Source organism: Anolis carolinensis, chromosome 2 (assembly GCF_035594765.1).
Source record: "Anolis carolinensis isolate JA03-04 chromosome 2, rAnoCar3.1.pri, whole genome shotgun sequence".
NCBI lineage: Eukaryota > Metazoa > Chordata > Lepidosauria > Squamata > Dactyloidae > Anolis > Anolis carolinensis.
In genome coordinates, this window is record NC_085842.1 from 17,307,710 (window position 1) to 17,320,692 (window position 12,983).

General features: G+C 42.5%; 1 protein-coding gene across 1 annotated transcript; it reads right to left on the reverse strand.

Annotated features, from left to right (window-relative positions):
• Positions 1-926: 926 nt before the first annotated feature.
• LOC134296987 (zinc finger and SCAN domain-containing protein 2-like) lies at positions 927-12,176 on the reverse strand. Its single transcript, XM_062973262.1, has 6 exons — positions 12,092-12,176; positions 7,772-8,279; positions 6,608-6,704; positions 5,124-5,203; positions 4,810-4,930; positions 927-3,195 (listed from the first exon to the last, which is right to left on the reverse strand). Exons 2-6 carry the CDS (start codon positions 8,174-8,176, stop codon positions 1,628-1,630), a joined length of 2,271 nt encoding a protein of 756 aa, XP_062829332.1. The 5' UTR covers positions 8,177-8,279; positions 12,092-12,176; the 3' UTR covers positions 927-1,627.
• Positions 12,177-12,983: the final 807 nt, after the last annotated feature.

The window sequence follows — 12,983 nt, forward strand, 5'->3', positions numbered from 1 at the left end:
AAAAAGTTCAGTCCTTGCTGCCTAGAGGAACAGCTGTGGATCCGGGCAGGAGGCACACTGCGTTGGATAATCCAGAACATTGGATAAGCGAAGGTTGTATAAGCAAGACTCTACTGTACTGGAAGGGTTTGGTGGGCACTGACCTTGAGTTTTCAAGTTATAGTTCACCCACATCCAGAGAGCACTGTGGACTCAAACAATGTGAGATCTGGACCAAACTTGGCACAAATACTCAATATGCCCAAATGTGAACACGGGTGGAGTTTGGGGAAAACAGACCTTGACATTTGGGAGTTGTAGTTACTGGGATTTATAGTTCGCCTACAAGGAGCATTCTGAACCCCACCAACTTCCCACACAGAACCCCAAACTTCCCCCGTGACCAACAGATTAAAGTTTATTTGTAGATTATCCGTTCATTATTCTTGAATCTTGTGGTACAGTACCTGCTAACAAGAATAATAATAATAATAATAATAATAAAAAGTGGTCCCTGGTCAAAAATGGTGGGAAACACTGCCTTAGACCTTAGCAAATAGTGCAAAATTATTCCTTTAATATCAAAACATACAGAATAAACTCAGAATTCTAAACATACCTTTTCTTCAGGATAAACAAGACTGTCACCTGCATATTTTAAGAAACACCATGTGTCTTTGGAGATTGAATACACACACAAACACACACACACACACACCTGCAATAGATTTTCTATTAATTATATGTTTTTGATAGGACAAAAAATAGTCACAGTAACTCAATGGTTCTTAACTTGTGGGCCCCCAGGTGTTGTGACCTACAACTACCAGAAATCCCAGCCCGTTACCAGCTGTTAGGATTTCTGGGAGTTGAAGGCCAAAACATCTGGGGACCCACAGGTTGAGAACAACTGCAGTGACCAGTATGAAAGAATGGATATAAAACAATTTATCAGTTATGCTTTATTAGATGTTTCATAAAAGAAAACTCAGTCCCACATACATAGAATTACATGATACAATGGGCTGTTAGTTATGAATCAAACCCATTCCCACAATTCTCATCAAACTACACAAATGTATTTTAACCCTTAATAGAGCTCCTAATGGTGCAATGGGTTAAACCTTTGTGCTGGCAGGACTGCTGACTTTAGGATTGGGTTGCATGTAGGTTGCTGGTTCGAATCCGGGGACAGCGCTGATAAGCTCCCTCTGTCACCTCCAGCTCTATGCGGGGACATGAGAGAAGCTTCCCACAAGGATGGTAAAACATCAAAAACATCTGGGCATCCCCTGGGAAATATGCTTGCAGATGGCCAATTCTCTCACGCCAGAAGCGACTTGCAGTTTTTCTCAAGTCACTCCTGACACAGAAAAAAAAAAACCCTCTGAATATACATGACAGGAAATATTTGCACTATCCAATTTGCATGAATGGATTAAAAAACCAGAAATATCCTTCCTTTAGTTCTCAAAATATTATCACTTATGCTTAATGAGATATTTCATAAATTGATCGGGTTATTATTTTCCCCAAAAGACACAGCTTTTAACTCAATGTTTCTATGACAATGATTCATGCCCTCTCTTATGTAAAACAAGGGAACTTGCTTTTACCCCATGGGTTGACTATTTCTTCTGTGTGACAATTAAATACAATTAAAGCTTGTATTTCGACTGAAGCTCTTTCCATACTCTGGTTTTGCTTCTGTGTGAGTTGCTTGATGACGAACAAGGACTACCTTCTGTCTGAAGCTCTTTCCACAGTCTGAGCATTTAAATGGCCTCTCTCCTGTGTGAGTTCTCTGGTGACAAAGAAGGTTTCTCTTTTGACTGAAGCTCTTTTCACACTGCAAGCACTGAAAAGGCTTTTCTCCTGTGTGAGTTACCTGGTGGCGTACAAGTCCTATCTTTTGACTGAAGTTCTTTCCACACTCTGAGCATTTAAATGACTTTTCTCCTGTGTGAGTTTTCTGATGGCAAACAAGGCCTCCCTTATGGCTGAACCTCTTTCCGCATTCCAAGCATTGAAATGGCCTTTCTCCTGTGTGAATTGCTTGATGATGAATAAGGTGTTTCTTTTGATTGAAGCTCTTTTCACATTGCATGCATTTAAATGGCCTTTCCCCTGTGTGAACTGCTTGATGACAAGCAAGGCGTTTCTTATAACTGAAGCTCTTTTTGCACTCTGAGCATTTAAATGGCTTTTCTCTCGTATGAGTTGCCTGATGACGAACAAGGCCTCCCTTATGACTGAAGCTGTTTCCACACTCTGAGCATTTAAATGGCCTCTCTCCTATGTGAGTTGCCTGGTGACAAATAAGGTTTCTCTTTTGACTGAAGCTCTTTTCACACTGCAAGCATTTAAATGGCATTTCTCCTGTGTGAGTTGTCTGGTGACGTACAAAGTCTATCTTTTGACTGAAGCTCTTTCCACACTCTGAGCATTTAAATTGCTTCTGTCCTGTGTGAGTTGCCTGGTGACGAACAAGACCAACCTTATGATTGAAGCTCTTTCCACACTGCAAGCATTTAAATGGTCTTTCTCTTGTATGAGTAGCCTGGTGACAAATAAGGTCTCCCTTATGACTGAAGCTCTTTTCACACTCCATGCATTTAAATAGTCTCTCTCTGTGAGTTTTCTGATGATAAACAAAGCTTCTCTTTTGACTGAAGCTCTTTTCACATTCTAAACATTTAAATGGCTTCTCTCCTGTGTGAGTTGCTTGATGGCAAACAAGGTGTGCATTCTGACTGAAGCTCTTTCCACACTCTGGGCATTTAAATGGCTTCTCTCCTGTGTGAGTTGCCTGATGACGACTAAGGACGTTCTTGTGACTGAAGCTCTTTTCACACTGCAAACATTTAAATGGCTTCTCTCCTGTGTGAATTGCCCAATGACGAATAAGGTTTCCCTTTTGACTGAAGCTCTTTTCACACTGCAAACATTTAAATGGCTTCTCTCCTGTGTGAATTGCCTGATGATGAACCAGGCCTAACTTCCGAGTGAAACATTTTCCACATTTCAAACACTTAAATGGCTTCTCTCCTGTGTGAATTGCCTGGTGACGAACAAGGTGAGCCTTCTGACGGAAGTTTTTTCCACACTCCAAGCATTTAAATGGTTTATCTCTTGTGTGAGTTTCTTGAGAAAATGTGAGCGCTTCCTTCCTACTGAAATTCATTCCATCTTCCAAATATTCAAATTGTGTCTCCTCTATTTGCATGGTTTGAGAACAAGGGAATGTGTTGAAAAGAAAAGCTTATATTAGATTAAAGTTAAAAAGTATACAAGTTACAAAATTCATTTAGTTGAGACAGTCCTTTCCAACACTGGCAGTTAAGGGAAAAACATCTCTTTTGTCTTTGCTCTAAATATTATACCAAGATATAAGTTTTAACGTACATCATAATGAAACCAGGGCTGGGGAAAATAGAGCTTTTTCCTTAGCCCAAGTTTTACTGGAATCCTATGTACTTCTGGCACAAGAAAGGTAAAAACTCTTGATCTGTCTGATGCCACAAAGGTAGGTGAACTTAAGCTCATGGCATCAGGCAGCAGAACAACAACAAAATTCAGATTAGAATCCAGAATAAAACTGACATTTTAAAAAGGACTGAATGAAGCTGCACAGATCTGGACTTTGACATCTCTCTGTTTTGTCACTCCTTATTGTCACTCCCTGCAGGATCTAGTTTGCAACTTGGGCCACTCATAAAAGTCTTTTGGATTTGGATTTATTACTCAGATCTCTACAGCTCAAGAAAAAAAAAATCACTTGTGCTGGTTTTGGATAACACCCTTCCTTTCCTTCCAATCTCACTCCATGCCTCCAATGTCCTTATCAGAGAAGTGTTCAACTTGTGATTTTGTGATACGAAATCCAGCGTATAGATCTCATTTGCTGTGTCATACTATGTCTTTGTGTCAATAATAATAATAATTGTTCTTATTATTATTATTATTTGCTGCAACAGTTTCCACTGGCTGCCAATTTGTTTCCAGACAAAATTCAAATTGCTGGTTATGACCTACAAAGACCTAAATGGCTCAGGTTCAGCCTGTTTGATTGATTGTATCTCCTTGTACAAACCTACCTGGATGCTAGACTCCTCAAGAGAAGCCCTTGTCTCACTATCACCACCATCACAAGCATGGTTGGTGGATGGAAAATGACCACTGCCTAGAATTGCTCAACAGCTGCTGTGGCGCAGCTGTTGAGCAGCTGCCTTAAATCACTCTGACCATGAGGTCATGAGTTCGAGGCCAGCCCGTGGCGGGGTGAGCACCCGTCAATTAAAAATAAAAAATAGCCCCTGCTCGTTGCTGACCTAGCAACCCGAAAGATAGTTGCATCTATCAAGTAGGAGATAAGGTACCACTTATAAAAAAAGTGGGGAGGCAAGATTAACTAATTTACGACCTGGAATGAGGAAGTGCCGTCAGTGTGGATGATGAAGCAGCTGCTCCCCCCTGTGGCCAGAATCGAACATCCCCTCAGAAGAAGGTTAACTTGCCTCTGCGTGTCTCTCTCTGTCTCTGTTTGATGTGTTTATGGGCATTGAATGTTTGCCCTATGTGTGTTATAATGTGATCCGCCCTGAGTCCCCTTCGGGGTGAGAAGGGCGGAATATAAATACTGTAAATAAATAAATAAATAAATAAATAATGTGGCAACTCCACCCAAGTGCCAATTGTCTTCTTGGGCTGGCCCCTATATGGATACGGAATAAGCTTACTTTCTATGGCTTCAGAGGAAGATCTGAAACACTGGATAATTTTAGGTCTTGTAAGCTGACTTGGTTAACTACAAGCATAATGGAGCCTTACCCAGAGATGACACAATCCCTAAATTCTCCTCCATGACTTTCTGGTGCAAGGCTTTTTGGCTTGGATCCAAGAGGGCCCACTCCTCCGCTGAGAAAGCCACAGACACATCTTCAAAAGTCACCTGAAGACAAAAAAAATTATAAGGAGAAAATGCCACCCATGTATGATTTGGATCTTTGAAGAAGTAATTCATTGAAAAGATCTTGAATTGAAGGAATGCAGAAGAAAGAGGTTCATTCAGAGTCAAGGCATTAGTCAAGGGACAAGGATACCCGGCTTCCCCTCCCCTCCCCTCCAGGGATCCTGCTGCCTACCTGATCTGGTCCCGTAGAATCTCTTCTTAGAAGAGAATCATGAAAAGTTGTGCTACTATTAATTCGCCATGTTTCACTGTCTGCGAAAGAGAGGAAAGACATCAGGGAGGGTGAGATCGATCCCTTTTCCCCACAGTTCCTTCCCTTGGAAGCCTGCCACTCTCCCCTTGCCCCGTGACCCCCTTTGAAACTCCCTCCTTGGATTTGGGTCCCAGGTCTTTAATGTGGACTATTTTCTTTGATGGGGGTATTGCAACCTAATCCCAGGAAACGTAGAGAGTTGACTGTATTCGTTTCTGTATTTGTGCCGATCTAGCCAATAGGAGAAATAAGGAAAAGGGAGAAAAGATAACAACTGCTTGGCCAATTATACAAGCTACTCTGGCATCTGCCAAAATGGATTACAAAAGGTTTGTAGACAAAAAGAGGGCTGAGCAACCTGACTACAGGGTGGGAGACCTGGTATACCTGTCAACAAAACATTTGAAATCCACACAGAACTCCCAGAAGTTAGCCCCTTGGTTTGTTGATCAGTTTTCTGTCTCTGAAATTATAAACCCAGCTGTTTGCTTGGATTTACCACATACTTGGCGAAAGATGCATCCTGTGTTTCATGTTAGTCTGATCAAATGGGCTTGCATGGCTTCGCCCTGGAGGAAAGCTGAGTCCAAACCTATGCCCATCGTGGTGGGGGCTCATACCCATTTTGAAATCAAAACTATTTTAGGCTTCAAACATTCAAGAGGACATTTATACTACTTAGTACAATGAAAGTCACAGACTTTATATCCTGAATAGATATAAGCCAACAAGACCCCTGTTTAAAGAAACTTTCATCAAATCTATCTCCTTAAGCCAGGACTTTTAAATTTTCCTCTTTTCTTCCACTTCCTTATTTCCTTGGTTGCTCTCATTGGAGGGGATTGATGTCAGGATTGCTGTACCAGCCTGGTACTGGCTGCTTTGATTATCTGACATAAAGAAGGAAGGTGGTGGGAAGGGAGACTGGGAACAGTTGGGGAAAGTAGTATAAATAAAACATCTGTTTTGTGAGGGAAATTGAAACTGCAGTTAACAGACTGTGGGCACAGTGTTTGCCCACTCGGGGGCGGATGGGAGTTGGGGCTGATATATACAGGAAGTTTCAGAGGGGAAAAAACTTTAAAATTGTCTTTTTAGGATTGTGGCAAGAAGGAATAAACAACTTGTCTCCAGTGATTTATTGTTGTGGGCTTGATTTTAATTCCAAGATCTTCCAGAGTCTGACAGGAGCATATTATTCACCACCATAAATATCCCGAGAGAAGCAAAGAAATCAAGTCACTTTGAAAGTAGCACAAATAAGTATTGTAGAGAAATGTCTCCTGTCAGCAGCATTCTTAAGCTCCCAGGCTCCCCAATTTTTTTCAATTCACACAGCTCAGACATTTCAGGTCTACTCAAGAGGAGGTGAGCAAGAAAGAAGAATAATCATCATCCCTTACCAACTACGATATATTCTCCTTCTCCAATCGGGACGACCCAAATGTGAGAAAAAGTCTCCTCCACCTGCCTGGTCGCATCTTCAAATGAGTCCTGCACCTGAACAAGCACAGATCGCAAAGAAAAAGAAAAATTAGAAAAGGAGGGAGGGCTCTCTTTCAGCTACGTGTTCCAGACTGTTTGAATTATGGTGGGGAACCAAGACAGGTTTTCTTCATTCTGTAGAAAAATTTGTCTTTCTTTGATTTGGTGTGGGAATTCTGCCTTTGTTTGGGCATTGCACTCTGCTTCAAGACCCGATCTGAAGTGGAAGGGCTCCTGCTGAGAAGAAGTACATACAGTAGAGTCTCACCAATCCAAGCCTCACTTATCCAAGCCTCTGGATAATCCAAGCCATTTTTGTAGTCAATGTTTTCAATATATCGTGATATTTTGGTGCTAAATTCATAAATACAGTAATTACAACATAACGTTACTGCTTATTGAACTACTTTTTCTGTCAAATTTGTTGCAAAACATGATGTTTTGGTGCTTAACTTGTAAAATCATTACCTAATTTGATGTTTAATAGGCTTTTCCTTAATCCCTCCTTATTATCCAACATATTTGCTTATCCAAGCTTCTGCCGGCCCGTTTAGCTTGGATAAGTGAGACTCTACTGTACTTTAACTAATCCTGGGGTTGTAATCTGGGGCTACTCTAGATGTGCTTTTGGGCTGAGTAACTTAAGTCTGTATATCTGTGCTTTCAGGTTATCACTACCTGTGAATAACATACAGTTTCTTAGGGAATGAATATTCAGAAGTGGTTCAGCCAGTTGCTTCCTCTGATATACAGACCACTGGAATTCTCAATACATTCCTTTTAATCTTCAAAGTTTACCATCCTATAACTTCAGATCATTACCCCGGTTATACTACCCTGGGGAATGGAGATGACTGCCCCCTCCTCTCCGTGAGAGCCCTTGGGGGATGCAAAGGGGGCAGTCGTGGCACTCCACGTCTCTTCTCCAGGGTGAACACACCTGAGTCCTCCTTTCCTAATGCTTCTCTGAACTCGTTCCAACTTGTTTGAACTATTCTTAAAGTTAGCTTTCCAAAACGGAATCCTTCAAAACAATTATTCCTGGCTCCTTGGAATTATTAAGGTGAATCTGTCTCTCTCACCTGGGACTTCCTCTCCTCTTCCTGACTCAGGAGGAATCCTTCAGCCAAAGCCACGGCCTGGGAACTGGTCTCTGCCCCACATTCCCTCACCCAGCGCTCCATCTCCGCAGGAAGGACGGCCAGGAACTGCTCCAGGAGCACCAGGTCCAGCATCTCCCCCTTTGTATGTTCCTCTGGCTTCAGCCACAGGCGGCAGAGAGAGTGGAGGCGGCTGCAAACCTCTCGGGGCCCCAAGGCCTCCTCATAGCGGAAATGCCGGAAGTGCTGGCACTGAAGGTCTGAATGGAAGTGATTGTTCTCCTGGTCTTTCCTCCAAGGGTCCTCCCAGTATGCTCTTTTGTTCTCTGCCTCAACTGCAGAAGAAAATTCTTCTAACTGGGAGGCCACTGGCTGTTGCCCTTCCATTTTTGTTCTGCGCTTCTAGGCTGCCTCCAAACTGTATGAAGATGTGTCCACCTCTTCTCTCACATGACATTCCCCGCAGAAGGACTGGGAGAACTGATGAGGCCTGCAAACAAAACAAGATGAGCTCATGTAAATAACCTCAATGTGGGATCACGTATTGCCACTAATGTTTTATAAACGGTGTTTTATTTACAATACTTTTACCCAGCCTTTCTCAATCCTGGAGGGGACTGAAGGCGGCTTCATAAGTTGAATTGCTGAATGGTTTCTGGATTTGGAGAGAAAGGATTCAGGGGGATCCTCTCATTCCCAAACACTGAAACCATCACCCGGATCACCCATCACCCAGGCCTTGTCCATTGCTTGGTCCTTCCTTTGCTACCTATTTTCATCCTAAGTACTTTAAAGCTATAGTGTTTCCTTTCACTAATATTTCACGTTTGCTATTCATTTATGTGGTCTTTATTAGACAGCTTTTAAAAAACAACTAGGATGGTATCATCTATCTTAGAGTAGTGTCAATATCCAAGCAGGGATGGGAATTGTACAGCCACCTAGATACTGTTAGAACTATACTTTACCTGACCATCAGTTATTTTGGCTGACATTGATGAAGCTGCAGTCTAACAACCTCTGGGTAGCCACAGATTGTCCAGCCTTGGTGTGTCTTTCTTCCAAACTGCTGGCAGGGGTTTCACAATGAGGACTGAAGTACTTGTCACTGACTTAGAATCATAGAGTTGGAAGAGACCTCATAGGCCATCCAGTCCAACCGCCTGCCAAGAAGCAGGAAACCATATTCAAAGCTTTTGGTCTGGATTAGAATGTTTCTCTCAGCTCTCTGTCCAAGTTAGACTAGACTGTTTGCGAAGTTGGTTTACACTGATCATTGTGAGAATTCATGAATAAGATGACAGAGAAAAATAAAATTATGTAAAAACTTGTACCATTATTTCTCAGCATAGAGTACTTCTAAAGAGATTTCACTTGTACGTAAAGGTTTCCCCCTGACATGAAGCCTAGTCCTGTCCAACTCTGAGGGTTGGTGCTCATCTCCATTTCTAAGCCAAAGGACTGGCGTTGTCCATAGACACCTCCAAGGTCATGTGGCCAGCATGATTGCATGGAGTGCTGTTAGCTTCCTGCCGGAGTGGTACCTATTGATCTACTCACATTTGCATGCTTTCAAACTGCTAGGTTGGCAGAAGCTGGGACTCACAGCAGGCGCTCACTCCCCAGATTCGAACCCGTGACCTTTCGATCAGCAAGTTCAGCAGCTCAGTGCTCTAACATGCTGCGCCACCAGGGACTGCCGCCTGTGTATAAAACTGTAACGTTACAGTGACACATCAGTGGGCTTCACATTTTAATGTTTTATTTTTTAATAGCACTGGAACCAGCTTTTAAATTTTAAATGTGTTTGATTGTTTTAATAGCATTATGTTTTGTTTATGTTTTATAACGGTTATCTTGCATGATTTTGTGTTGGTAATTGAATGCTTTACCTATGTTGGAAATTGACAGGCTCCCTCTCTCCTATCTTTTTGCAAAACAGTGCAAACCTGATTGTGGGACCAGGCTTTTGAACGATAGAAGCAGCACCAATTACAACTGTAATGGACTATGATATAGTGACAGACTCGGATCGGACTCGGAATGCGCCTTGAATGTACATTTATATGAATGTTTTAATCTAATTAATTTAAATTGTAATGAATTGCAACTAGGATTGTTTTATACGTGTGTTTTATATTAGTAAGCTGCCTTGAGTCCCCCTTCGGGGGTGAGAAGGCCGGGGTAGAAATGTTGCAATAAATAAATAAATAAACTGCCCTGAGTGCCTTTGGGGAGATACAGCAGTATACAAATAAAGTTTTATTATTACAGTAGAGTCTCACTTATCCAAGACTCGCTTATCCAAGGTTCTGGATTATCCAAGGCATTTTTTGTAGTCAATGTTTTCAATACATCATGATATTTTGGTGCTAAATTTGTAAATACAGTAATTACAACACAACATTACTGCGTATTGAACTACTTTTTCTGTCAAATTTGTTGTATGACATGATGTTTTGTTGCTTAATTTGTAAAATCATAACCTAATTTGATATTTAATAGGCTTTTCCTTAATCCCTCCTTATTATCCAACATATTTGCTTACCCAACATTCTGCTGGCCCGTTTATGTTGGATAAGTGAGACTCTACTGTATAATGAACTATGATATAGTGACAGACCCGGATCGGACTCAGAATGGCCTTGAATGTATATTTATATGCATGCTTTAATCTAATTAATTTAAATTGTAATGAATTGGAATTGTTTTATACATGTGTTTATACCTGTGGGGAGTGAGAAGGGAGGGGTAGAAATGTTGTAATAATAAATAAATAAACTGCCCTGAATCCCTTTGGAGAGATAGAGCAGTATACAAATAAAGTTTTATTATTATTACAGCAGAGTCTCACTTATCCAACATAAACGGGCCGGCAGAATGTTGGATAAGCAAATATGTTGGATAATAAAGAGGGATCAAGGAAAATCCTATTAAACATCAAAATAGATTATGATTTTACAAATTAAGCACCAAAACATCATGTTATACAACAAATTTGACAGAAAAAGTAGTTCAATACGCAGTAATGCTATGTAGTAATTAATGTATTTACGAATTTAGCACTAAAATATCATGATGTATTGAAAACATTGACTACAAAAATGCATTGGATAATCCAGAACGTTGGATAAGCGAGTGTTGGATAAGTGAGACTCTACTGTATTTGAAACACAACAAGATTAGTCCACAGCAGACATTCTGTTGGCTGTTGAATGTGACCACACGTCGGACACTTCCCATGTGTCTAGGACTGTGTGATGTACCGGCGAATAATGCGTGCAGATCCCAGTAAGGTGGCCTTCTGTAGCTGGCAGGTGGGGATTTTGGCAGCCAAGGCCTTTAGGCAATGGAGCCCCGGTGGCAAAGTGTGTTAAAGCACTGAGCTGCTGAACTTGCAGACTGAAAGGTCCCAAGTTCAAATCCCAGGAACGGAGTGAGCGCCCGCTGTTGCTCCAGCTTCTGCCAACCAAGCAGTTCGAAAACATGCAAATGTGAGTAGATCAATAGGTACCGCTCCAGCAGGAAGATAACGGTGCTCCATGCAGTCATGCCATTGGCCACATGACCTTGGAGATGTCTACGGACAACGCCGGCTCTTCGGCTTAGAAAGGGAGATGAGCACTAACCCCCAGAGTCAGTAATGGTTGGACTTAATGTCAGCGGAAACCTTTACCTTTACCTTTAAGGCCTTTAGGCACTGCACCCACCACTGGGACCACCTTGACTGGCTTGTGCCAGAGTCTTTGCAGTTTGATCTTTAAATCCTCATATCGTGCCAGCTTTTCTAGTTGTTTCTCCTCAATCCTGCTGTCACCTGGGATTGCAACATCGACAATCCATACTTTGTCTTCTAACACGATCGTGAGGTCAGGAGTCTTGTGCTCCAAAACCCTGTCTGTCTGAATTCGGAAGTCCCAGCGTAGCTTGACATGCTCATCCTCTGTAACTTTTTCTGGCTTGTGTAGAATAAGCATATCAAGTTACTCTGGGACTTATTATTATTATTATTTTATTGTATGACACAGCAAACAAGATAGATATGCTGGATTTCGTATCCCAAAAACACGAGTCGAACCCTTCCCAAGCGTTTAGGACTGTGTGATGTATTTTCGGATGATGCGCGCAGATCCCAGTAGGGTGGCCTTTTGCAGTTGGCAGATCGTAATTTTGTCAATGTCTATTGTTTCCAAATGCCGGCTAAGATCTTTTGGCACAACACCCAATGTGCCGATCACCCCTGGGACCACCTACACTGGTTTCTGCCAGAAAGAGTGAAGACAGAAGAGTGAAGAGACCCACCTGCAGCGCCTTCCCTCGGAGGACCGTCTCCTTTCCGGAAGCGGAACTCCGCCTCCCCCGCCTCAGAGGCGCCCCTGCTGCGGAAGCGAGCCTCTTCCGGTGCCTCTCTAGGAAGGGATTCGCTTAGCACTGACTGGGCAGGGGCGGGACTCCGGCTGTGGGAGGACCTCCCTCCCTCCCTGCTTCCCCTCTAGGAACCCTGCTCTCTGCTCCTCAGGAAGTCTCTCTGGGGAAGAGCGGGAAAAGGGAACATTCCTGGCCCACCAGAAAGCATCGCTTTTTGTTTTTCGTGTCAGGAGCAACCGGAGTTGCTTCTGGAGTGAGAGAATTGGCCGTCTGCAAGGACGCTGCCCAGGGGACATTGCCCGGATGTTTTGATGTTTTTACCATCCTTGTGGGAGGCTTCTCTCATGTCCCCGCATGAAGCTGGAGCTGATAGAGGGAGCTCATCCGCTCTCTTTGGGTGGGATTCGAACCTGGCAGCCTTCAGGTCAGCAACCCAAACTTCAAGTCACAAGGCTTTTATCCCCTAGGCCATCGGAGGCTCCTAGAAAGTATCGCTGAGGGATGGAGGAGGAGGGGGAGGGGGAGAGGCTCCTGGGGCTTGGGAGGCAGTAAGTAAGTAAAACTTTATTTATATACAGTAGAATCTCACTTATCCAACATCCACTTATCCAACGTTCTGGATTTATTTATTTATTTCTCACATTTATATTTAATAATTAAATAATTTATATTTAATAATTAAATAATTATATTTAATTCAAAGTGCTGGTTTTGACCTACAAAGCCCTAAACGATTCTGGTCCAATTTACCTGTCCGAACGCATCTCCTCCTATGAGCCCACGAGAACCTTAAGATCATCCGGGGAGGCCCTGCTCTCGATCCCAC

Excerpts from the sequence above, each read along its gene's own strand:
- LOC134296987 (XM_062973262.1), bottom strand. The coding sequence starts at position 8,176 with ATGGAAGGGCAACAGCCAGTGGCCTCCCAGTTAGAAGAATTTTCTTCT. Across the intron at positions 5,204-6,607 it reads AGGAGAATATATCGTAGTTG|ACAGTGAAACATGGCGAATT; the intron begins GTAAGGGATGAT and ends TCTCTTTCGCAG. Across the intron at positions 4,931-5,123 it reads ATTCTACGGGACCAGATCAG|GTGACTTTTGAAGATGTGTC; the intron begins GTAGGCAGCAGG and ends TTTTGTCTTCAG.